We start from the raw sequence: 25,842 nt of genomic DNA, 5'->3' as shown, positions 1-25,842 counted from the left end.
AAAGCACATTTTACTCTGCAAGCTGCCGTGAATGCACAGATAAGTTGTATATGGAGTTTTACTGTGCCACATGTTGTGCAGGTACATCCACTGCAGTCAGCTTATCGGATTGTGTGATGTGGTTTCACAAGCTCCTTTATTCCTAGTCCATTCTTCTTTTGATGACACATCATGAGCCTGTTAGGTGTACAGTTACATCTGCACATTATACGGACTTCCTTGTGAAAAACATGATTCTGGCTTGGCAAGAATACAACTGTGTCCACTATCTTCATGCAAGATGGGGCAATACTATATGTCACTTGCCAGGTGAAAGATTTGCTTGAAGAAACCTTTGGTAACAATTGCATAATCTCTAGGCAATTTCAAGAAGTGTGGCCTTCCAAACCCCTTACCTAAATCCATGTGGCTTCTGGTAGTGGATATATTTGAAAGATCATGTCTATCAGGGATGTATCTGGACTTTTCCTGATCTGAAGGGTAGCATATAATAGCATATCACTCTGATTACACTGGGTATGCTGCAAGCAACTGTCGACTGTGCCGTGTTACAGATGCAGCATATGCTGCTGAGTCGGGCAACCACACTGAAAACATGTCGTAACTTGTGACTATATTGTAAATGTGCCAGAAACACCATTATCATGTGTCTGATTGTTCCTCCCCTTCCCCTACATCCACACCACATTTTGGATGCTTACAGCACAATATTTTCAACTGGTGCACAAAGTGGAACTATAATTTTTTTCAGTGTATGTCATTACTGCACCAATTAATGAACAAACCTACAATGTTTCAGCATCCTGTGTTGCATGCAGCCTGCACTGCAGTACTCGGAACACTCTTCAGTTTAATTATAACTAGCGGTATATTAGCTAAAGGTGGTTCCTCACTTTGGGACAGAATTTTATTTTGAAATGAAGATGAAATGAGATGCAATGATACAATTGCAAATTGTTGAGATATGCTTCACCTGCAATGTAATAAATATGTAGTGTCAATTGAAAATCTGGGCCAGAAAGGGACATAAACCAACAGATTTCTTAATTATCATGACCAATCACCTTAACCTTTAGGCTATATCTGCCTGTATCCATGTCTAACTTACCTTTCTTGATTTCATTCCCACTGATCCACCTATTTCATTTTAGTGCATTTAATTATTTTTTTTTTACAATGGGGTGACAAAAGTCATGGAATAGTGATATCCACATATACAGATGGTGGCAGTATCACGTACACGAGGTATAGAAGCACAGCGCATTTGTGGAGCTGTCATTTGTACTCAGGTGATTCATGCGAATAGGTTTCTAATGCGATTATGGTCGCACGATAGGATTTAAGACTCTGAATATGAAATGGTAGTTGGAGCTGAGGCATGCCATTTCAGAAATCATTAGGAAATTCAGTATTCCGAGATTCAGTGTCAAGAGCGTGCTGAGAGTACCAAATTTCAGGCATTACCTCACATCATGGACAATGCAGTGGCTAACAGCCTTCACTTAACATCCAAGAGCACATCTGAGTAGAGTTGTCAGTGATAACGGGCAAGCAACACTTTGTGAAATAACAGCAGAAATTGATTTGGGACATACAACGAACATATCCGTTAGGGCAGTGTGGCGAAATATGACATTAATGGGCTATGGCAGCAGATGACCAATGTGAGTGCTTTCGTTACAGTATGATGTCACCTGAAGTGCCTCTTCTGGGCTTGTATCATACTGGTTGGACCCTAGATGACAGAAAAACTGGGGCCTGGTTAGAACAGTCCTAAATTCAGTTGGTAAGAGCTGATGGTAGGGTTGAGTATGACACAGACCCCACAAAGCCATGGACCCAAGCTGTCGACAAGGCACTGTGAAAGCTGGTGGTAGCTCCATAATGCTGTGAACTGCTTTACATGGAATGGACTGGACCCTCTGGTCCAACTGAACCAATCATTGACTGAAATGGTTATGTTCAGCTACTTTGAGACCACCTGCAGCCATTAACAGACTTCATGTTCCCAAACAACAATGGAATTTTTATGGACGACAATGCATTATGTCACCAGGCCACAACCATTCGCAGTTGGCTTGAAGAACACCCTGTACAATTTGAGCGAATGACTTGGCTATCCAGATCACCCAACATAAATCTCATTAAACTTTTGTGGGACATAACTGAGAGGTCAGTTTGTGCACAAAACTTGTACTGCAACACTTTCGCAATTAACCATGGCTGTAGAGGTAGCATGGCCAAATATTTCTGCAGGGGGCTTCCAAAGAATTGTTGGGTCCATGTAATATCGAATTGCTGTGTTACACCAGGCAAAAGGTGGTCTGACACGATTTTAGGAGGTAACCCATGACTTTTGTCACCTCAGTGTACACATACCTTGAGGCAGGGTAAGTAACAGCCCATCAATGACTCTGTTCCCCCATTGGTGCAGTTCCCACGTGAAGTAAAACCTGTAATAGTAGTATTAGAGAATCAAAGGCAGAAACATCAGTAACAATAAAATTTTGAGTTGGGCTTGGAGGCATACTCACCTAATGGTTAAGGTGATGACTCACGATAAGCAGGAAATGCAGGTTTGTGTCCCAGTCTGGTACAAATTTTCAGCTGTCATTACAAATTCATATCACTGCAGCTTTAGCATATCTGAACAGTTTTCACATATACAGACCCCCTGAGACTTGAGTAAGCCATAGACCTCCCCAGTTATGCTATTCTCATAAACCCCATGCAAGAACCTCGGAAATCATGTAGGGAAGTATCACTGACAACAAAAGATTATGTGAGGCCTGCAGGTGTGCACAGATAACCTAATAATCAAGGTAAGTGCTAGTGAGATGCAGAAAATTTGGTTTCAAGACCCAGTCCAGCATAAATTTTCAATTGTCACTACAGATTCAAAACTGTATTTACAAATGGTCAAACTATCTTCCGGAGGACCGCATTGCTCCAGGACCAAATGCATGAATCAAACTGGTAAAGCTGGTATTCATCATCATCCTGTCATTGCCTGTAGGTTTAAAAGGTATATATGTACTACCTGACACCAAGGTGTTTCTTCAAGGAAAGAAACCTGAGTAACTGAACACAGATTGAACAGGACCAGATTCATGTATTCATTCAAATGTCATGTTCCACAAACCTTCTCAGGAATGTAGATTGACACTATGGTGATAGATCTGACTGCTTTAAACAATACAATGTAAATGCAAGCTTTACCACATAATGAAACCTCAAAGAAGAAACAGCCTATAACCATTACAGGAAGGAAGTGGGATGAGATAGACACTAAAAAATAGGTTAAAACCTTTGTCCAATTAAACTGGGCAGGCGTCCTGGACACCACACAAAATGTCAATTACTGTCATGCAGTTGTTTCATCACCACCTAAAATAGGGGGAAGTCCCTCAGTAGGACAAAGGTTCCCCTCCCATTAGCATACAACACATAGGACATCAACAGATGATGCACTGTAACTGTGATGCCACAAACACTGCATATTGGTCGGTCTTCTTGCCTCAAGAGATGTGCATGCATCATTGGGCAGTAGCTGACAAGAAGGCAAATTAGGACCACTTTGTCCCTTCGTGGAGTTCCAAAGGAAGTGGACCATGGCAGAATAAGAAAAAACTGTCTGGGGAGGGCAACCGCAAGTCAGAGACACTGAATAACAACAGCTCTCAATAACCATCCTTATCATAAAACTTATAAAATTAAAAAGTGAAGAATGATGAGCTGTTTCCAAAAGCCGCTTAGCTCTATGAATGTTCTTTATTCCGAACAACCAGTTTCATGGCTGTATTGACTCATCCCCAGGTCTGTAATGCTCATATTTTCATAATGTAGGTGGACAATTATGAGGAGCCCCAGCTTCTGGGAAGTTATCCACGTTAAGAGTCAAACCACATTGCTCAGTTGTCATAATAAAATTGGATACACCCAACAGATGCTTGTAAGAACGTACAAAGCACAGCAGCTGAATGAGCCATTCCAGATAACATCTCGTAGGACAACAGCTTTATAAAGCCAATGTAAGTAAAATTTAAAATCCCATGAGATGTGAGTACTTCCACCATACCGCTAACAGGCAGATCTGTTGTAAGCAGCCCATGGAGGCTGACAAAACATAATTTTACACTCACTTGTTTTATACAGCTGTTGCCAACCGGATCTTATAATGTATCCTACAGGGTGTTTGTTATCTGTCCTGGCTCATTCAGCAGTCATACTTCGTACATTTTGACAAGTTTCCTTTGTGTGTACCCAATTTTATTATGATAGCTCACCAATGTGGTTTGACTCTTAATGTGGATAACTTCTCAAAATCTGGGATTGTGTACTTATGCATCATACTGATATGAAAACAGTAGCTGCGAATAAAGCAACTTCATACAGCTATATAGGATTTGGAAACATTTTTTATTGTTATAATTTTTATGATAATTTGAATAGTTATGAAGTGTTCAGTGTTGTTACTGTTATTCAAATGGCAGAATAGTTGGTTTGACTGACCACAACTTCTTGTTAACTCACTTCCAGCCACTGCTTTTTCCACTCAGCCAACACTTGAGATTTATAAGCAGTTGATTGCGTCACTCCCGTCTCATCAAGCTGTGATATGTGCAGAACGCTGTGCTGTTTTTCTGGATCATAATGTGGCTTGACAATGTAGGCATGCAGTCAATACAGCCACATAATGGAACAAGTTTCATACATTGGTATTAATCTATTCCATTAAGTTTCAGGATTGCAGGCAGATTACAGCAACTTCTTGCCATGATATTTCACCTGGCAAGCATTCAGCTATTTTGACGTGAGTGTTTTGCACAGGTGATTGTAGTTCGCATCATTAACTTTATACCAAAAATTGGTGCAGACACACATCACAAAGGCAGGCACTACGAGCAACTCCTCTTGAGTTTTGTACCTTCTTTGAATATTGCTCGATCTACAGAGTGCAGGCTCATGGGTAATGGTGATACTACATGCACGCTCTGTCAGAATGCACATTCATGGAGTTAAAATTCAAATATCAAAATTAATAAAATTAACTGTCACTAGACACATCATTAGTCATAAAATGTTTTCTTTCTGAAGAAACTGAAGAAATCACCTTATCCATGCACTGTGCACATTGTCTGACCAATGTAGGCTTTGTCACACTGGCAAAATATTCTGTAGATCACAGCCCTTCGCAATCACAGATTGTTCTTTTCAACACTGAGAAGTAGACTTGGCTGCTGTTTGTATGTTTCGATACAGTTTATCAATACGTGGAACTGTTTCAGTGTTTCGAAACGGCTATGGTTCTGTGTTTCGAAACAGTGGTGTTTCATTCTGCCCTGTCTCGAATAACGGAACCAGATTCGATCTCGAGCCAGACACAAAAACTGTATCGTTGTTTCAAAATAACGCTGTTTCACTCCACTTAAGCGTGGAACGGACTAATTGTATACAAACAGTGATGTTTCACTCCGCTCTGTGTCGGATGAGATTCGGGCACAGATACTGAAACACATATAGCATATCACTTCATGAAACACTTTCAAGAGTGTCGAAATCTTTTTCACGAACAACAGCATGAAGCTTAAGACTTCCGAAAATAAAACTTCATTTCTAGCTGACTGCCCGATTCCGATTGTTGGTTGGTTGGTTGGTTGGTTTGGGGAAGGAGACCAGACAGCGTGGTCATCGGTCTCATCGGATTAGGGAAGGATGGGGAAGGAAGTCGGCCGTGCCCTTTCAGAGGAACCATCCCGGCATTTGCCTGGAGCAATTTAGGGAAATCACGGAAAACCTAAATCAGGACGGCCGGACGCGGGATTGAACCGTCGTCCTCCCGAATGCGAGTCCAGCCGATTCCGAAATGGCGTAATATCTACTTTATAAACACTAACCAAACAATAAAATAACGCACACTATTCACATTCAAAATAATAAATGTGTGAAAATCATTCAGTTAAATTACACATATTTTATAACATACGCTTCTCTGTTCATGTACAGTAATGATATTGAAAAACGCAAGTAAGCATACAATATCTTGAATAAAAAAGGCGCGGAGTGGCAGTTTTAAGACATACATGTAAATTAAATGTAGGTATAATTGCAAGCAAGCTGCTTGATGTATCACCGGTGGTGTACTGGTGAACGGGAAGGACTGGGAAGCGGGGTGAGTTTATATAGTAATGGTTCGAAACACCTTGAGGGAAAAAAATTTTTCCTGTTATATATTCGAATTACGTGACGTTATTTGTGAGTATAGTTAATGTGTCTATTCTCCACAATGATTTCCTTTAAGTGCATGGAAATTAGCTGGATGAGTATATTTCCCGTACTAACGGAATGTGGGAATCCCAGTAGCGTATCCGTTTTTTCTGCAGTTTGCTCCCACCTCTAGTTCCGTTCGTGGTGGTTCTAGTGTCTTCAGCTATGGCGTTATGAAGCACTGTATGGGATTATTTTAAGAGGATGAATCCTGAGGAAACGTTCGGCAGTGTTGTCATTTAATAGTTCAACCTCTTGCTTAAACAGACTTTTGGGACATTAGTATCCAACAGTCAATTTAAGTGAAACTCGTTCGAAACCAGTTTTTATGAATCTGGAAAGTGACAAAGCCAGTTAAACTTCCACAGTAATTGTTCAGGAATCTGCTGATTCAGTTCTGGGTAGGTGTGGTACACAGAGGTGGCTGGATTTGCAATAAGAGCAGTACCTTCATCCAAACGAGCCAAAATAGACGAATAGATGTTAAGACATGTTGTTAAAGAATAGTTGAGAGTGAAGAGTTTAGAAAAATGACTTATTTATAAATGAAAGCTATTTACCCCCAGTAGAAAAACTGTCTCCAACAGTTTACTCTCAAGTGTTCGGCAACACCCTAATACAAGTACGATCTGCAGTGCTAGCTACATCCTACATCTGCATTACGACTGATAGATGGACATCTGTGAACAATGATAATTATATTGCAGTGACTGCTCACTTCATTAATGAAAACTGCAATCTTAAGTCATATTTGACATCTAGTTTTAAATTCCATAACAAGCATACAGCTAAAAACATTTCCAGTGAATTACAAAATGTGATATCAGCTTTGGGTATTAGCAATAAAATTATAGCTTGCACTACAGATAATACATCTAATATGGTGGAGGCAGTGATGATGTGCAAATGGTGGCATGTACCTTGTTTTGCACATACACTGAATTTAACTGTGGAAGTAAGCCTTGAACCAATTACTGAGAGAAGAGCAAAAGTGAAGTCAATAACGGAATTTTTCAAAAGAAGTCCTCAAGCAGTTGAGAAATTACACAATATTCGGAAGCAAATGGGCGTCCCTATTTTAACACCGAAACAAGATTGTCCTACGAGATGGAATTCCTTGTATGAAATGTTTGACAGTCTTTTGAAAATCAAATAGCCTTTACAACCTCGCCATCTTCAGTGCGGATTTACAAACAAAACTGTCCAACGGTCAGGTATTGAAAAATCTTGTGAAATACTATCTCCTTTTGTGCAAGTCACAACAGAAATTAGCAGCGAAAGAAATGTAACCTTGCCAAAAGTTGTCTTATTAAGCAAAGGTTTACAAAGTCATTGTCTGAGACTTAAAGACTCAGATTAGAGCAATGAGGCCATTAATACAGTAACTGCTAAACTTGAGGTTGGAATCTGTACCTGCCTGTATGAATCTACATCTACATCTATACTCCGCGAGCCACCTTACGGTGTGTGGCGGAGGGTACTTATTGTACCACTATCTGATCCCCCCTTCCCTGTTCCATTCACGAATTGTGCGTGGGAAGAACGACTGCTTGTAAGTCTCCGTATTTGCTCTACTTTCTCGGATCTTTTCGTTGTGATCATTACGCGAGATATATGTGGGCGGTAGTAATATGTTGCCCATCTCTTCCCGGAATGTGCTCTCTCGTAATTTCGATAATAAACCTCTCCGTATTGCGTAACGCCTTTCTTGAAGTGTCCGCCACTGGAGCTTGTTCAGCATCTCCGTAACGCTCTCGCGCTGACTACATGTCCCCATGACGAATCGCGCTGCTTTTCGCTGGATCATGTCTATCTCTTCTATTAATCCAACCTGGTAAGGGTCCCATACTGATGAGCAATACTCAAGAATCGGACGAACAAGCGTTCTGTAAGCTACTTCTTTCGTCGATGAGTCACATTTTCTTAGAATTCTTCCTATGAATCTCAACCTGGCGCCTGCTTTTCCCACTATTTGTTTTATGTGATCATTCCACTTCAGATCGCTCCGGATAGTAACTCCTAAGTATTTTACGGTCGTTACCGCTTCCAATGATTTACCACCTATGGCATAATCGTACTGGAATGGATTTCTGCCCCTATGTATGCGCATTATATTACATTTATCTACGTTTAGGGAAAGCTGCCAGCTGTCGCACCATGCATTAATCCTCTGCAGGTCCTCCTGGAGTACGTACGAGTCTTCTGATGTTGCTACTTTCTTGTAGACAACCGTGTCATCTGCAAATAGCCTCACGGAGCTACCGATGTTGTCAACTAAGTCATTTATGTATATTGTAAACAATAAAGGTCCTATCACGCTTCCCTGCGGTACTCCCGAAATTACCTCTACATCTGCAGATTTTGAACCGTTAAGAATGACATGTTGTGTTCTTTCTTCTAGGAAATCCTGAATCCAATCACAAACCTGGTCCGATATTCCGTAAGCTCGTATTTTTTTCACTAAACGTAAGTGCGGAACCGTATCAAATGCCTTCCTGAAGTCCAGGAATACGGCATCAATCTGCTCGCCAGTGTCTACGGCACTGTGAATTTCTTGGGCAAATAGGGCGAGCTGAGTTTCACATGATCTGTGTTTGCGGAATCCATGTTGGTTATGATGAAGGAGATTTGTATTATCTAAGAACGTCATAATACGAGAACACAAAACATGTTCCATTATTCTACAACAGATTGACGTAAGCGAAATAGGCCTATAATTATTCGCATCTGATTTATGACCCTTCTTGAAAATGGGAACGACCTGCGCTTTCTTCCAGTCGCTAGGTACTTTACGTTCTTCCAGCGATCTACGATAAATTGCTGATAGAAAGGGGGCAAGTTCTTTAGCATAATCACTGTAGAATCTTAAGGGTATCTCGTCTGGTCCGGATGCTTTTCCGCTACTAAGTGATAGCAGTTGTTTTTCAATTCCGATATCGTTTATTTCAATATTTTCCATTTTGGCGTCCGTGCGACGGCTGAAGTCAGGGACCGTGTTACGATTTTCCGCAGTGAAACAGTTTCGGAACACTGAATTCAGTATTTCTGCCTTACTTCGGTCGTCCTCTGTTTCGGTGCCATCGTGGTCAACGAGTGACTGAATAGGGGATTTAGATCCGCTTACCGATTTTACATATGACCAAAACTTTTTAGGGTTCTTGTTTAGATTGTTTGCCAATGTTTTATGTTCGAATTCGTTGAATGCTTCTCTCATTGCTCTCTTTACGCTCTTTTTCGCTTCGTTCAGCTTTTCCTTATCAGCTATGATTCGACTACTCTTAAACCTATGATGAAGCTTTCTTTGTTTCCGTAGTACCTTTCGTACATGATTGTTATACCACGGTGGATCTTTCCCCTCGCTTTGGACCTTAGTCGGTACGAACTTATCTAAGGCGTACTGGACGATGTTTCTGAATTTTTTCCATTTTTGTTCCACATCCTCTTCCTCAGAAATGAACGTTTGATGGTGGTCACTCAGATATTCTGCGATTTGTGCCCTATCACTCTTGTTAAGCAAATATATTTTCCTTCCTTTCTTGGCATTTCTTATTACGCTTGTAGTCATTGATGCAACCACTGACTTATGATCACTGATACCTTCTTCTACATTCACGGAGTCGAAAAGTTCCGGTCTATTTGTTACTATGAGGTCTAAAACGTTAGCTTCACGAGTTGGTTCTCTAACTATCTGCTCGAAGTAATTCTCGGACAAGGCAGTCAGGATAATGTCACAAGAGTCTCTGTCCCTGGCTCCAGTTCTGATTGTGTGACTATCCCATTCTATACCTGGTAGATTGAAGTCTCCCCCTATTACAATAGTATGATCACGAAACTTCTTCACGACGTTCTGCAGGTTCTCTCTGAGGCGCTCAACTACTGCGGTTGCTGATGCAGGTGGTCTATAGAAGCATCCGACTATCATATCTGACCCACCTTTGATACTTAACTTAACCCAGATTATTTCACATTCGCATTCGCTAATAACTTCACTGGATATTATTGAATTCTTTACTGCTATAAATACTCCTCCACCATTGGCGTTTATCCTATCCTTGCGGTATATATTCCATTCTGTGTCTAGGATTTCGTTACTGTTCACTTCCGGTTTTAACCAACTTTCCGTTCCTAATACTATATGCGCACTATTTCCTTCAATAAGAGATACTAATTCAGGAACCTTGCCCTGGATACTCCTGCAGTTTACCAATATTACGTTAACTTTTCCTGTTTTTGGTCTCTGAGGACGGACGTTCTTTATCAACGATGATAATGTCCTCTCTGGTAAGCCGTCAGGTATTTTATCGTTTCGCCCAAGGGGGGGTCCCTCTAACCTAAAAAAACCCCCGTGTGCACGCCACACGTACTCTGCTACCCTAGTAGCTGCTTCCGGTGTGTAGTGCACGCCTGACCTGTCTAGGGGGGCCCTACAGTTCTCCACCCAATAACGGAGGTCGATGAATTTGCAACCATTATAGTCGCAGAGTCGTCTGAGCCTCTGGTTTAGACCCTCCACACGGCTCCAAACCAGAGGACCGCGATCGACTCTGGGCACTATGCTGCAGATATTAAGCTCAGCTTGCACTCCGCGTGCGATGCTGGTTGTCTTCACCAAATCAGCCAGCCGCCGGAAGGAACCAAGGATGGCCTCAGAACCCAAGCGGCAGGCGTCATTCGTTCCGACATGTGCTACTATCTGCAGCCGGTCACACCCAGTGCGTTCAATAGCTGCCGGAAGGGCCTCCTCCACATTACGGACGAGACCCCCCGGCAAGCACACCGAGTGCACACTGGCATTCTTCCCCGACCTACCCGCTATTTTCCTAAGGGGCTCCATAACCCGCCTAACGTTGGAGCTCCCTATAACTAATAGGCCCGCCCTCTGTGACTGTCGGGACCTTGCCGGAGAATCGGCCACTGGCCCAACAGGCGAGGCATCCTGTGGTGGCTCGGAAACGATGTCATCACCACTAGGAAGCACCCCGTACCTGTTGGAAAGGGGTAAGGCAGCTGCCACGCGGCCAGATCCCACCTTCGCCTTTCGGCCAGGCACGCGCGAGCCCACCACTGTCCGCCATTCACCCTGGAGTGATGGCTGACCGGTAAGATGCTCACTGCCGGAAGACGCAGCGACATCAGGGGTTCCATGTGATTCCAAGGCCACCGAAGTAGGCATAGGTCTCACCACAGTTGCCCCAACGCCACTACGAGCCGACGCCTGCGCCTCGAGCTCGATGAGCCTAACAGACAAAGCCTCCACCTGCCCCCGAAGAGTGGCCAATTCTCCTTGCGTCCGCTCACAACAACCACAGTCCCTACACATGACTTTGTTTACCCTACTCAATACGGTGACAAATTCCCAAGATAATCTTCTGATGAGCTACTCTGATAATCAAGAAACACTCACTGAAATACGAGACGCGAAAACTACGCTAGGTTTTCCCAGAAAAACTATTTAAAAGCTAAGCGCAGCAAATAAGTACAAAAACGCTTTATACAAACAGTACTCGCTGCTGCTGGTGCTCTCGCTCTGGCTGTCACAAGACAACTGCTGATTCAAGTGACTAGTGGCTAACGGCCGCGAAACAAACAAAAGACGGTTTTAGGGCGCTTTCTGTTCTAAACGATCAAGAAAACACTAAGAAATCTAACACGAAAACTACGTAAAGTTTTATCAAGAACTGTTAGTTACTATGCAGAGCAGATAAACACAAATAGAATCCCTTCCTTAGTGGAAGGTCGTAAACAAAATGCAAAATAAACGCTTTATACAAACAGTACTCGCTGCTGCTGGTGCTCTCGCTCTGGCTGTCACAAGACAACTGCTGATTCAAGTGACTAGTGGCTAACGGCCGCGAAACAAACAAAAGACGGTTTTAGGGCGCTTTCTGTTCTAAACGATCAAGAAAACACTAAGAAATCTAACACGAAAACTACGTAAAGTTTTATCAAGAACTGTTAGTTACTATGCAGAGCAGATAAACACAAATAGAATCCCTTCCTTAGTGGAAGGTCGTAAACAAAATGCAAAATAAACGCTTTATACAAACAGTACTCGCTGCTGCTGGTGCTCTCGCTCTGGCTGTCACAAGACAAGAATTATTTAAATCTTAGTCTGGATTTTATACTTCAAGGAAACACACCGATCTCTGCATTTCAGTTACCTTGAAATGTTTTAACATGTTTTCCAGTTCTATCAGGTGCACATATTGTGAGCTATACCCAGCTCACTAATGTTTGATGAAAAACTGCCATATTTGACCATTGCGTTATATGCTCCAGTCTGTTATGGCAATTTTTTGATCTGTGTGGATCAGTCACTTTGCAGGCCTGCTCTGTGAGACAAACAATGGTAAATTTAACTGTAAGAAAAGAGTGATTGGCACACTCATAAATGTTATTTCAGTGCCTTGCTTCCCAGAACACTATCTCAATAAATTACATCTCATGATATGCCTTTTCAACAGCCCATACAGATTTTCACTCATAAAACTATCAAAATTAGGAGCTACAATACAGGGAAACGAGTTTGGGAAAATCTGCTATGTCAAACATACCGACTCTGTCCTCAGCCAGTTGAAAAGTATAAAAGTCACACGACACGAAAGCAGTGCATTTGCTGCAGGAAATATAAAACTGTCAAGACACCTAAGTGAAAGTTTCATACTTTCTGCGATTTAATTAGCACTCTCACATCTCATTTGTGTTTATACGGAAATATTTATACAGTAGACATTCGATATGACATAATGTTAGGTCTACACGACTACAAAACAAACTGTTTCGAAACAGTGTATCAAAACATTACATTGTATTGTTTTATTTGTTTCGAAACAGGTACGTGTTTCAGTTTGCCCATCTCTACTGAGAATAGCATACATCTTTGTAGGTACATGGAAGATTACTTTCCTTAAGATTCTGCCCAATTTTGACGAAATATTGCTGACGTATGGGAGGAATGTCCTGGACTTGAACTGCTCCTTCTCTTGATCATGTGGGTGGTCACATTTCTTGTTTTTTACAGCTGTGCTGATTTGATGTGGAGAGTACCCATTGTCTTTAAACATAGATTGTAAGCACTGCAGCTCCTTTCAAGGCTGTCTACATCATATTCAGCTTGTGCCTAGTTCGCCAACATTCGAATGATACCCATAGTTTGTGATGGGTGGGGGCGGGTAGACACCAGCAAATACAGGCCTGTATGCATGGGCTTATGCTAAACAGAATGCCCCAATGATCCCTTCACTTTCCGACTGACCACGATGCCCAGAAATGACAAGACAGCTGCCCTCTCCACTTTCATCGTGAATTCGATATTCTTGTGGATTGAATTCAGATGCCACAAAAAGTGTGACAGTTGTTCTTCAACCATGGGGCCGCACTACAAAAGTATCATTCACATATCGACAGAAGGCTTTTGGTTTAAGTTCTGCTGAATCAAGTGCTTTCTCTCCTCACAGTCTTCCATAAAATAGTTTGCTACCAGAGTGGAGAGAGAACTACCCACAGCTATGTCATCAATTTGCTCAAAATGTTAACTGTTGAATAAAAAGTAGGTTGAGGAAAGGGAAGTGACTTCAGACTATTAATGAAGTCACCAGAGTTGTGAATATGACATGAGTAGTTCAACACAAAAAGTCTCAGTAAAGACGTAAGATGTTTAGCTAAACCTATGTTGCAATGCCGATACTGCTGACCTCCTTTGTCTATCTTTGGAAGACCATATATCCATGGTAGAACAGAAAAAAATTAAGACCTCACAGCTCTGTTCCATCACAGGGCATGAAAGATGCACTGAACATGATCACCACTCTCACCTTTTGTAGCCGAGTAGATAAGCCACAGCCGAGCACTGTATCTCTACAGGACATTCCACTGGTCATTTTGCCATGGAAATCTTGGGCTCAATGATATCCTTCTGGGATTCAGTTATTAAAGAATTGGTGGAAATACATTTAGTGGAAGATGTTATTAATCAAGACAGCAGCTTGCAACTGGATAAGATGAGGAAACCAGCGATTTCCTTCATTTCTTTAGAAAGAAAACATTTTATGACTAATGATGTGTCTAGCGACAGTTAATTTTATCAATTTTGACAGTTCAATTTTACCTCTGTGAGTGTGCATCCCAATAGAGCACACATGCAGTATCACCATTACACATACACCTGTTAATCATAGGTGAACAATATTCGAAGAGGGTGCATAAACTCGATAGAGGTTGCTCACATAGTGCCTGCCTTTGTGCATGCTTCTCTGTGCCATTTCTGATATAAAGTCAGAGATGTGAACAAGCAAACTCCAGTGCAAACACTCATCTGAAGATGGCTGAAGGGCTGTCAGCCAAAATATCATGGCAAAAGTCAACATCATCCGGCTGCAATCCCAAAACTTCATGGAATATTCTTTATGCCGGGAAAATTTCAAGAATCACATGGTATTAAACTGTTTACAGTCAACAAGCTGTCACGTGTGATTGGTAAGACATACTAAATACACTGTTATACACTGTTAAGTTAAATGTCCCTAGTGTTTCATATGCGTATCTTGATTATCTGTATTCATAGTTGTCGGTAGCAGCATGTTCTTGGCGATAACAGCATTAAATTCATGTATGTAAATGTCAGTAGCATTATGTTATAAAAAAATATTTTCTTGTATCCACAAAACTAGGGAGCATAATGACATTAATAGGTATTAGCATCATTAGCTAATATTCTGAGAAAAAAAAATAAAAATCTGTTTGTGCATTATATGACACAAAATGCAGAAATGAAGAACACCAATTGTCCATCATTGTCCACATAAATGTACATAGCTATATTACAGTTTTTTACACTACAGTGCAGTATTTTAGATTAATTTAATACTTATTACGGATATTTACACAAACACGAATTTAATATTGTCAGCTCCAAGAATGTCTGCTAAACAACGAAAAGAGGGGTTCCGACTTTTCAAATGATAAAACAATTAACAAATATATCAAAAGTAGGGCGAGGAACTGCTCTACCATTGTTACTTGTGAATGAATTCCTTATTGCACAGGATCTGGCAAGGAATATAATATTTTATTATTATTGCTGTTCTAGGAAAACTTCAAATATCTGCAAAAGTGCACACAGTGAACAAAAAATAAAACTGTGCCCTCCCAGTCATGAACTTCAGAAACACTTTCAATCAAAAAACGAAATGATAAACAGCTGATGCTTCTTCTCAAGATGTCAGGATATATTATGTTGTTATTTTTGGGGAAAAAACACGATGATGTGACAACTATTCCAACAATTTCTTGTGAAGGACACTTGAGAAACCTCTACTCTAACAGATACCATTACATCAGAGTGCATAAACATTAGCAATTTTCCTAACTCATAGGCCAGTAGTGTACAAACCCTTGATACTATGAGTACTCTAGCTGCAAAATTGAGTATGTTGTTTCAGTTAGAAAACTACTGAAATTTTAGCTAACTGCAGAACAAAAAGGATTGATGACATAACTTTAAATCCTATATTTCTAAGCATCATTTATACAATGAAGAACCAAAGAAACTGGTATACCTGCCTAATATTGTATGGGGCCCCCACAAGCATGCAAAAGTGTCGCAACACGAACTGGCATGGACTCAACTAATGTCTGAAGTAGTGCTGGAGGGAACTGACACCATGAATCCTGCAGGGCTGTCCATAAATCCGTAACAGTACGAGGGGGTGGAGGTCTCTTCTGAACAGCACATTGCAAGGTATCCCAAATATGCTCAATAATTTTCATGTCTGGGGAGTTTGCTGGCCAGCGGAAATGTTTAAATTCAGAAGTGTGTTCCTGGAGTCACTCTGTAGCAATTCTGGACATGTGGGGTGTCACATTGCCCTGCTGGAATTGCCCAAATCCGTCTGAATGCACAACGAACATGAATGGATGCAGGTGATCAGACATGATGCTTACATACGTGTCACCTGTCAGAGGCGTATCTAGACGTATCAGGGGTCCCATATCACTTCAACTGCACACACCCCACACCATTACAGAGCCTCCAACAGCTTCAACAGTCCCCAGCTGAAATGCAGAGTCCATGAATTCATGAAGTTGTCTCCATACCTGTAGACTTCCACCCGCTCGATACAATTTGAATCAAGACTCGTCCAGCCAGACAACACATTTCCAGTCATCAACAGTCCTATGTCAATGTTGATGGACCCCGGCAAGGCATAAAATTTTGCATCATGCAAACCATCAAGGGTACATGAGTGGGCATCCAGTACCAAACCACATCTCGATGATGTTTCATTGAATGGTTCACACGCTGACACTTGTTGATGGCCCAGCAGTGAAATCTGCGGAAGGGTTGCACTTCTGTCATGCTGAATGAATCTCTTCAGTTGTTGTAGGTCCCGTTCTTGCGGGATCTTTTCCGGCAAAGTCGAAGATTTGATGTTTTACTGGATTCCTGATAATCACAGTGCACTCATGAAATGGTTGTACAGGAAAATCCTCACTACATCGCTACCTCGGAGATACTGTGTCCCGTTGCTCATGCACAGACTATAACGCCATGATCAAAGTCACTTAAATCTTGATAACCTGCATTACAGCAGCAGTAACTTATCTAAAACCTGCACCAGAGACTTGTTGTCTTATATAGGCTTTGCCCATCGCAGTACCATATCCTGCCTCTTTACGTATCTTTTTTATTTGAATATGCATGTCTACACCAGGTTCTTTGGCTCTTCAGTGTATTTTTACTGTATGATGCACTGTAGATTGGACACACCAAATTTTATTATTAGATCATGAAAACTTTCAAAAAATTTTGTCCACATTTTCCGCCTAACATAACAAACAATTTCATGATTTTTAACCATCTGCTCATAAAAGACCCGCCACTGGATAATTACTTCTTATCTTTCCAAATCTAAGCTAATTTCTTTCATTATGCATTTGAAAACTAGAGTCCATATCCAAATAAAATGATTAAATGTTATTTTGTTAAAACATGAATCATTGAAATTTTCACAAACTGACTACTTTCTGCCATTTCACACTTCCTTTACATGATCAACAGCAATCTTTTCTTTTCATATTGTTATTCAATCTTGGTGATTTTACTCAATGTATAACATAGATACACAAACCTGTCAGCTAATGCTTTGGCCAGCAATTCTTTACGCCGTCGGTTCTGTTCCTCCATCATCTTATGACGCATTTCAAATTCATCCAATATAGAAGATTTACTGGCCTGCTCCGGAGAAATAACTTCATAGCTTTTATCTTCCTTAATCTTCAAATAAACTGGTCCATGGCTCGGGCTAGCTTGTGTGCTTGAAACACTACTAGTATCTGATGATGATTCTGTCCCATTTGAAACTCCACATCCTGAATCAGCTGAACTTACTTCAGAAAGTAATGGCAAGTTCTCTGATGTGCTTTTCACATCAACATCCTGCAACAACAAAAAATGATTAATACACATTAAAATAATTTACATTCAATGTTTACTGTTAAAACTAAATGATCACATTTGAATATGCTAGCTAAAAATATGTCACTATCTGGACAGTGTCTCTTTGGAGTTGTTTGAAGACATCTGTCACAGTGCGGTCATTGCTGGTGATCTGCAATCTCAACCATAAAGCATCATCATGGCTTGCCATACTTTCCTTGAGCCAGTGGAAAAATAATCAAGCCAAAAATAATCTGCATATACTCTAAAATTGTTCTTCATGCTTTTGCCCTTATGAACAAAAGGTTCTCAAAAGATGAATAGCCACATAGCCATTTGGCACTTCCTACCTGCAGACCAACACTTGTTCCACTAAGGGGCAGAATGCCGCTTAAGCTGGTTTCAGGTTGGGAGAGATGCTTCAAACACATGGTGGATCACACTTACTGTATGATCCAATGATTTCTCTGAGTTCAAAACTGGTCAGCAGGCAGTACATAAACCATTTTGTTTTGTTTTGTTTTCCTGTCATCTCTTTTTCCAGCCACCTCTACCTGTTGGTTGAATAAAATGGGCCAGTGGCCACTACATTAGCTTTTTATTTTTTTCAAATAGCTCTTTTGCAGTGCACATTAAATCAATACTTCAATTCTTGCAGCATGCCTTCTTCTTCCTCTTTGTCCACATTCATTTCATATGTTCAGATTTCTGCTTCCAGAGTTGTTTGATGTTATGAGGCTGTTTTTTTTTTCTTCCTTCTTTGTCCCTTACAGCCACTTTCTGAATTCTGTTCCCGAATAAATTCCTGTTATGTGTGCCCATTATGTTGACGTTTGCTTCTTTGAGACCGTTTAGTATCTGTATAAGTCCTGCTGGGTGTTCTTCCAGCTTCATAAGTTCATGAAAAATTTGCTTCATCAGTCTTGTCATCATGCATTCTAACCAAATGTTCAAAGAATGACATTCTTCTTTTGTGGATTGCCTGTATTATGTTCTCTACAGTTTCACAGATTTCTTTGTTAGGTCATGGACTGTTGTATTCTGTTACAATTGTCCTTGGGCCAGTGTTTCGGTGCCATAAATAGCTTCACGTCTCACTACTGTATTATAATGTTTAATGCTGATATCCTAAATAAAGCCTTTTTACTGCAGATGTTTCTGGTGTTCTGGAACGTGATGTTCATCTTATTTGTTCCATCTCCAGACTGACTACATCATTGTTGTTCATGCTACATCACTTGTCTAAATACCTGAATGAGCTGACTCTCACGATTTTGTTTGGATTTATGAGTAAATTTTGTGGGCAATTTTTAACACACACTCATTATAAATTCTGTTTCTGTGAAAGAAACTTGTGAACCAATTTTTCCTGCTTGTACAATCAGGTTTTCTATCTGGATTTTGACATTTTCTGATGTGTCTGATAACAAGACAATGGCCTCTGCAAATGTGAGGCAATTCAGTCACACTCTATTCACCTTTTCTAGGATGCAGTTGCAAAGCATAGGCGCAAGTCCATCCCCTTACCAGCCTCCTATAATTTATCTTCTCCACAGAAGCTGACTTTGGATGATATACTTTTTAATATATCTTGTTAATGTTTGTAGTTTTTGGATCTAGACCGATTATTTCTTAATACTGATGTATGATTTTCTGTCAATGGAATCCACATTTTCTTGTAATCTACGAATATAACTCTTGTATCTTTGTTTCTCAATTTGCAGAATAGTTTTTTTTATTCTAGATCAGTTCACTGCACAATTTACTTTTCTGAAATCCACCTTGAGATTCTCCTAGTTGTGGGTTTAGTCACGGTTCTGTATGACTGAGCAGTGCTTTAAATAAAATTTTGAGTCACTTGCAAAAGCGATATGCCTCTATAATTATTTGGGCCATTTTTATGTCCTTTCTTGTGCAATCCTGCAGATTTTATCTACAGTATTCTATTTTTAAGTTCAAGAATGAAGTCTTCTTTGAGGGCTTTCCTAAATCTGCCTTTCTTTCATCCTCACTGGCTACCTTATTGATTTTCAATGAGTATATAATTTCTTTACTTTCTGCTAAATCTGGAGCTGTCAAATCATCATTTTGAGTACAGTTTTAAGTAACAATAAATTTGTATTCAGGTTCATGACAATTATGTTTGTTAATAGTTTCCAATCTTCACTGAATGAGTGTAGCTCATTCCTGATGAATAACATTCTCTCACTTTTACAAGTTCTAGCGGCTCATTTCTTTGTAGGGGGTTGTTTCTGTTTTTCTGATTTTTATTTGAATTCCAATTTTCCCATGCCTTCTGTCTTTCTTGCAAAACCTTGTCGCATTAATCATTCCACCATGTCTGGGTTTTTTTTCCATTTAGTGGATGGTATTGTCTTGACAAGTGCTTTGCTGATGCCATTTTTATATCTGTTCTACATCTGAAAGACCTTGCTCTGAAGACCTGCTTTAAATTTTCTGAACTCCAGCTAATAAGTATCATATTTTAGAAGCTTAGTTTGTCTCTTAAGTTTTGAACATACTTCAGACTTAATCTTAATTTTAACAACAGAAATGTAGTGGTCTGATTCGATATTTGAGGACTCTATATAGTGATGTGGGCTGGGTATACGTCCAGTGTGAGGGAACTTATAAAATGGAAATATTGCCGGGAATATTTCTTTGGGCCAGGAAGATTACCAGAAACTGGGACTTTATGAAAATTTTTAGATTTTGAGTGTTTCAATAGTTATTAACAGTTAAAGAACCTTAAAACTAGGTTAACTAAGTAAATTCATATATTTTAATCCAAGATTTATCATTCCATGCATTAATTTCCGTGCAAATTCCAGGCAAAACATCATTTACCACAACTCTGGCTGAAAAAATAATTTAAAATATTCACTAGGCCTACTATTTTTATGCAAGCTGAAACCACACATTTCTCTGAATGAAACCTAAACTTACAAAATATTCTTAATTCCTTGGCATTATGAAACACTCGAACAACTCAATCCCTTATGCAGGTGGATGCAGACCCTCTAAGCACAATGAGTGCATTTCAATCTTCTTCAAAGAATTTGTTAGAAAGGTCACGTAATGAGATTGGTGAAAACCTCATCGTCGAGCACTTTTACGATGGTGAGTTTACGATGCAGATTGTTATCCAAGATGGAATGTGTGTTTTACAGTAGCTGCTTGGATATTTGTTACAAGGGGGGAGGGGGGGATGAGGGGAGGTAAATGTCACTCATATAGATGTACACTCCACCTTTGGCCCTACCCCTACTGACCCACTGACAAATCCTTTCAGTTTTACGCAAGGTGACGAGAGTTTTTTAATGGTACATTTCTAAATTTACATGTGCTAGTACAGTTATACTCCTCCTGCAATAATTGGCTGGAATTGCAACAATAGATAGATTTGCTTCCTTGAGTTGGTTGACACATCATTACCTCTGGCATAAGAGCAAGTCATTTCCTCAAGTACACTGTGTGAGCAATGTCAATGGTACAGAAAGACAATGGACTGAATAATGGAACAGGAAGATATCAAGAGGAGGGACAAGATTTTCTTCCTGCTGGCCAAAATCAAGAATGTCTATAGCAACTTCTAGTGGCTTAGCCCAAGATACTTTGGACTCATATCCCGAGATACCATTCATGTTGTAACATAGTGTTCCCTGATCATGTATGTTTATTCATCTCGTGGCTACTGTGGATACCACTGCTTGTTTCCAGTGAAGATAATGGGTGATCTTTCTCTAAATATAAATGGGTTGTAGTGGATGCCTAAGGGGCTGGCTTAGTGGCAAATAATATTCTTAGGAAGATGGTACTTCCCAGCACTTGTTATAAAATTAATTTCTGAGAGACCTAACCAGTAAGCAGAACCTTTCAGCAAGTGCAGTTAGCGTTAGCAGGAAACAGCCAATGGAAATGCCCAAATTCTGTTGCTGAGTGGGTGAAAGGACTAAATGTTAAATGCGATCATGGAGCTTCTTGAACTCATAAACTCAAGGAACCAGTTGGCAGCTCTTTTGGGGCTGCAGGAGGCAAGTTTTTAGCACTCTGGGTTAGAGGCAGTATTGCAGAGCGTATTTTGGAAGTCAACAGTCAGTGGCCACTAGTGCTCAATAAAGCTATTCTTCTTATGCAGTTACATAAGAGTTCAGAAGTGCATCCCCATGCAAGGGCATGGGAACCGGCTTAACCACTGGCCCTTTTCACAGTGGATGCTGCAGTTTAGTGGGCATACAAGAACTCTGTAGGAAGAGGCTACATAGCAGAGGGGTGAAGTCATTAGCTAGCTGGAGGTGTTTAACAAACAAGGCAGGCTTGGTGAGATGTACTGAAAAACAATCAGTTTTGTTTGTTCCAGGAGAAATTTGAGATGTGATGTTTTTGTGTATGCTGCTTCTTTTAGACCTTAGACTGTCATCCTATGGTTATGGATCAGATTATTGGCAAGAATTGCTGGATACCAGCTGGACACAATGTAATAACAGCTGGAAGAATTGGCAACATACTGATCACATGTCTCATGGTCATAGATTGCTCTTCGTACTGCCATGTAGGCAAGCAGCTGGTCAGTCAAAACAGTCCTAAGGCCAAATCTGTGAGTGGCGTCTATTGATCTTAAGCTATCTTCATATTTTTAATATATGGTGATTAGGCCTGAATGTGAGGGGCTTTTGTTTCACCTTTTAGTACTTGCTCTGGGTGGTTGCTCAAACTTGGAAAAAAAATTGCCTGAGAATTTCAAGTGTGAGGAGGAAGATGGTGTCATGAAGCTCCTAATAAATTACTGGTTAGTGGGAAAGGGAGTGGGAGCAGCAAACAATAATAATGACTTCTTTCCTCTCAGCTGAGCTATATACCAGCCATAGGCAACAGTTTAACCATGGTTTTTAAACACCAATAATTTATACGGAATAATATTCATATAAGTAACACTCTTTAAAGTATTTAGTATTTCAAAATTTGTGATTTACAGAACTCAATAAAATTCAATTTCAGAGATGGTTTTATGAAATTCCTGGAATTACCTGATTTTTCCAGGTAAAATGAAATTCCCTGAGAATTCCAGGCTTTCCAGAAGAATCGTCACCCTGTTGCTCCATCACTTCTTCCACAACCCCCCTCCCCCCACTGCATAGTGTATGAAATGTAGGTAAACAAGCTGAAGAGATAATAAAAATATGTGGATCCTATCTTGATATACTTAAGTATTACTGGTGCATCAAATATCAGAATTATGATGGGTATTATTTCCCGGTAACAACACATTCTTCTGACCTCGACTGCTCATCCATCTCACAGTCTCTGGAGTTCTCCATTACAAATATGCATAATTTTTCACACAACACCATGACCAAACTGAAATTTATACTGCTGTGCACCATTTAATTAACACTGCATTATCGCCACAGGAGGATACTTGACGTTCTGTGACGCCTTCCCCAGGCAAAGATGTTTCAGAGATTCAAGTATTCTGATAATAATGATATGTTTAAAAAACATCTGTTTGATGTTATTCATGACTGCAGTAATGTATACACTCTCACAGCTCACAAAAATGCTATTTGCCACATAGCTAAATATTAGCTTCACTTAGATCACGTAGCTGTATGCACTGTTTAAAGAAAGTTTTCCACCAATCAATATCATCTTGAAGATTTGTTGTTTAATGACACATAATATGTCTGGTTATTTTCCCACTGCACATAGGTCAGAAACCTAAATGAGTGTGTATGTGCCACATACTGTGAATAGTGTATAGTGAATAGTGTTTTATTTGTCTCATAACATACAATTTCTAATCATATGATTAGTGTACAGGAGACACGTCAAAAAAATGGATAACACAACTTAGGCCTAATTGGTACAAAGAATTTTAACATTAATATAAACTTTTATTTTTCTTTCCTCCCTTTTGTGAAGGACAGCTACATTTACACACAAGACTATATGTAAATTTATTCTGCTCAAATGTTCAGCTCATCCTTCATGAACTCCTCAACAGTGTAGTAGCAGCATTTGACAACTATATCATAAGGCTTCGTTTTCAGTGTCTCTAGGTTCATACTCAGAACATTGTTTCCTTTTAGCTTGTAATGAATTTTCATTGCCATATTCTGAGAAGACTGCACATATAGGTTTAAGCGATGAGTGGGAAGCATAAAACTGTCTTTGTTTCTCATGTTATACGTGTGATTGAAGCTGTTTTTCTCGAACAACTCTAAATTACTGTCATATGGTTTTTCAAGAACCATACTGCAAATATCATTTGTCGCAAAAAAAGTGTATTTTTGTAAACTGACTGTGAGATGATAGGTGGAACAACTTCATGCCCAATTCATTACTACTATGTGAAACTAATTCAGAAGTTAAGGACAAAACCACTATTGAGAAAACCCTCCTAAAATTTGGAGAAAAAGCAAACTTGCTGCCATGACAATACAAAAATTTACGCCGGTCTATTACAAGACGGTTAACTGTATATCAATTGTTCTGGCCACCAACTACAGTACTGCCTAAATCACAGATCCGTTTCTCACTTCGGTGAAAAAAAAAATCGGTTGTTATGCTTATTTAACCAAATTCCTTACTTTGGTTTTGTACAGCAGTGCCTTATCCGGAATATCGCCAGATCTGGGTAAATTAGAAGTGCTTCGCGGCTTCTGCAACATTCTTAGTCGCGTAACATTTTTCCTTCCTGTGCCATTAATTTTATCTTGCTGTTTCAATACATGGCTACTACTTGGATGGGCTGCTTTCCGGGCTGCAAAAATGGAATTACAATGAAAATGTTAGCAGGCGATTTAAAAATCCCTCCATAACCTAAATGGAGCACAAGGCAATAAGTTTCTCACAAAACAGCGCAACGCTATTAGCATTTTCTATTGTATTCTATCATTGTCCCTTTAACTGGTTTTTTTTCCTTTACCTTCCACAGTTTCTTCTGTCTGTGCAAATTTCCGGAGATCTTCTTCAGTAAACCCAGCCCATCTTTCAGCCATGTCAGTTTACCATCAACAAAGATATGTCACCTTCTATCTCTGGTAAGTATTTTTGCTATCATTTTTCAGAAACCAGTACCCACAGACAAATATTCATACTTTCTTGCCCCTACATATGGCTTGTTTCGATTGTATATCTTCTGTTTCAAGAAAGTGGGCTTCACCTTTCTGTTAACGGACAGGCTTGAGAGATTACAATTATAACTTTCTCCTTTCTAATTTTAAACTCAGTTTTTACAACGTGCTACATTTTAGGTAGCACGTTCGTATTTATTACATCAGTTACCCGTCATCACGAGTTTTCAGTTTTGCCTACACTGCTGAATGTCAAGTCTGCGGGACTGACAACACGTCTTTCTTTCGGAAGTGACAATAATTACCAATCTATAGATAGGATCACACACGCGCCAAAGCTTGTGGCTTTCTGTAGTGACAAGTGGAACACATGGTGATGTCCATAATTATGAGAATTTTTAAGTGGAAAAACACCTTTTGGAACGCCTAAAACAACTTAGTTCAGCCAAATTTGCACTTTAGAAACATAGCAAATTTTCGGGAGAGAGAAATCAGTAAGCTGACATATTTTGCTTATTTTCATTCAGTAATGTCGTATTGAATAATGTTCTGGGGTAACTCATCTTTAAGAAAGGTCTTCATTGCCCCAAAACGTGCTGTAAGAATAAAGCCCGGTCCACACGCAACGATCTGTCTGCGCAGACATCGCCGCAGATGTCTGCACATGCAAAAGATCGCTGCAAATGTGATGTGTTCACACGACACAAACCCCACTCTATTACTCGCCCGCCATCTGTCGGTGTAGAAAAGAAATATCAGTGGCAAGCGACTACGCTCCCCGTAAACGTCAAAAATTTAATTCCGTTATTTTGAAATATAGAAATGGAGGAAGTTCTGTCGTGGTCTGTGTTCGCAACTTGTGTTGCAAAAAATATTCAGACCAACCGCAGGAAACAGAGAAAGTGGTCAAAAGGTATAGACAGTGGCTGCTAAAGCGAAAACAGTTTTCTCACGTAAATTTACTGCGAGAGTTGCAGGGCGAACCTAACGACTGGCGAAATTATTTGCTTATGAGAAAAAATACTTGTATTGAGAAGGGCAATTTCTCCTCATGAACGCCTG

At 40.1% G+C, this 25,842-nt stretch overlaps 1 protein-coding gene across 1 annotated transcript in view; it reads right to left on the bottom strand.

Moving 5' to 3' along the window:
- LOC124612732 (RAB6-interacting golgin) overlaps positions 1–25,086 on the bottom strand; it is a 67,307-nt gene extending 42,221 nt beyond the window's left edge. Inside the window, exons 1-3 of the mRNA XM_047141107.1 lie at positions 24,633–25,086; positions 24,295–24,467; positions 17,397–17,704 (exon numbers count right to left, since the gene is read on the bottom strand). Coding sequence (XP_046997063.1) covers positions 17,397–17,704; positions 24,295–24,467; positions 24,633–24,705 — 554 coding nt within the window. The 5' untranslated portion in view covers positions 24,706–25,086. The remainder of the gene's footprint in view (positions 1–17,396; positions 17,705–24,294; positions 24,468–24,632) is intronic.
- Between the last annotated feature and the right edge of the window lie 756 nt (positions 25,087–25,842).

Source organism: Schistocerca americana, chromosome 1, assembly GCF_021461395.2.
Source record: "Schistocerca americana isolate TAMUIC-IGC-003095 chromosome 1, iqSchAmer2.1, whole genome shotgun sequence".
Classification (NCBI taxonomy): domain Eukaryota; kingdom Metazoa; phylum Arthropoda; class Insecta; order Orthoptera; family Acrididae; genus Schistocerca; species Schistocerca americana.
Note: the sequence above shows the minus strand (reverse complement) of the source record. Positions and strands in the feature narration are given on the sequence as shown.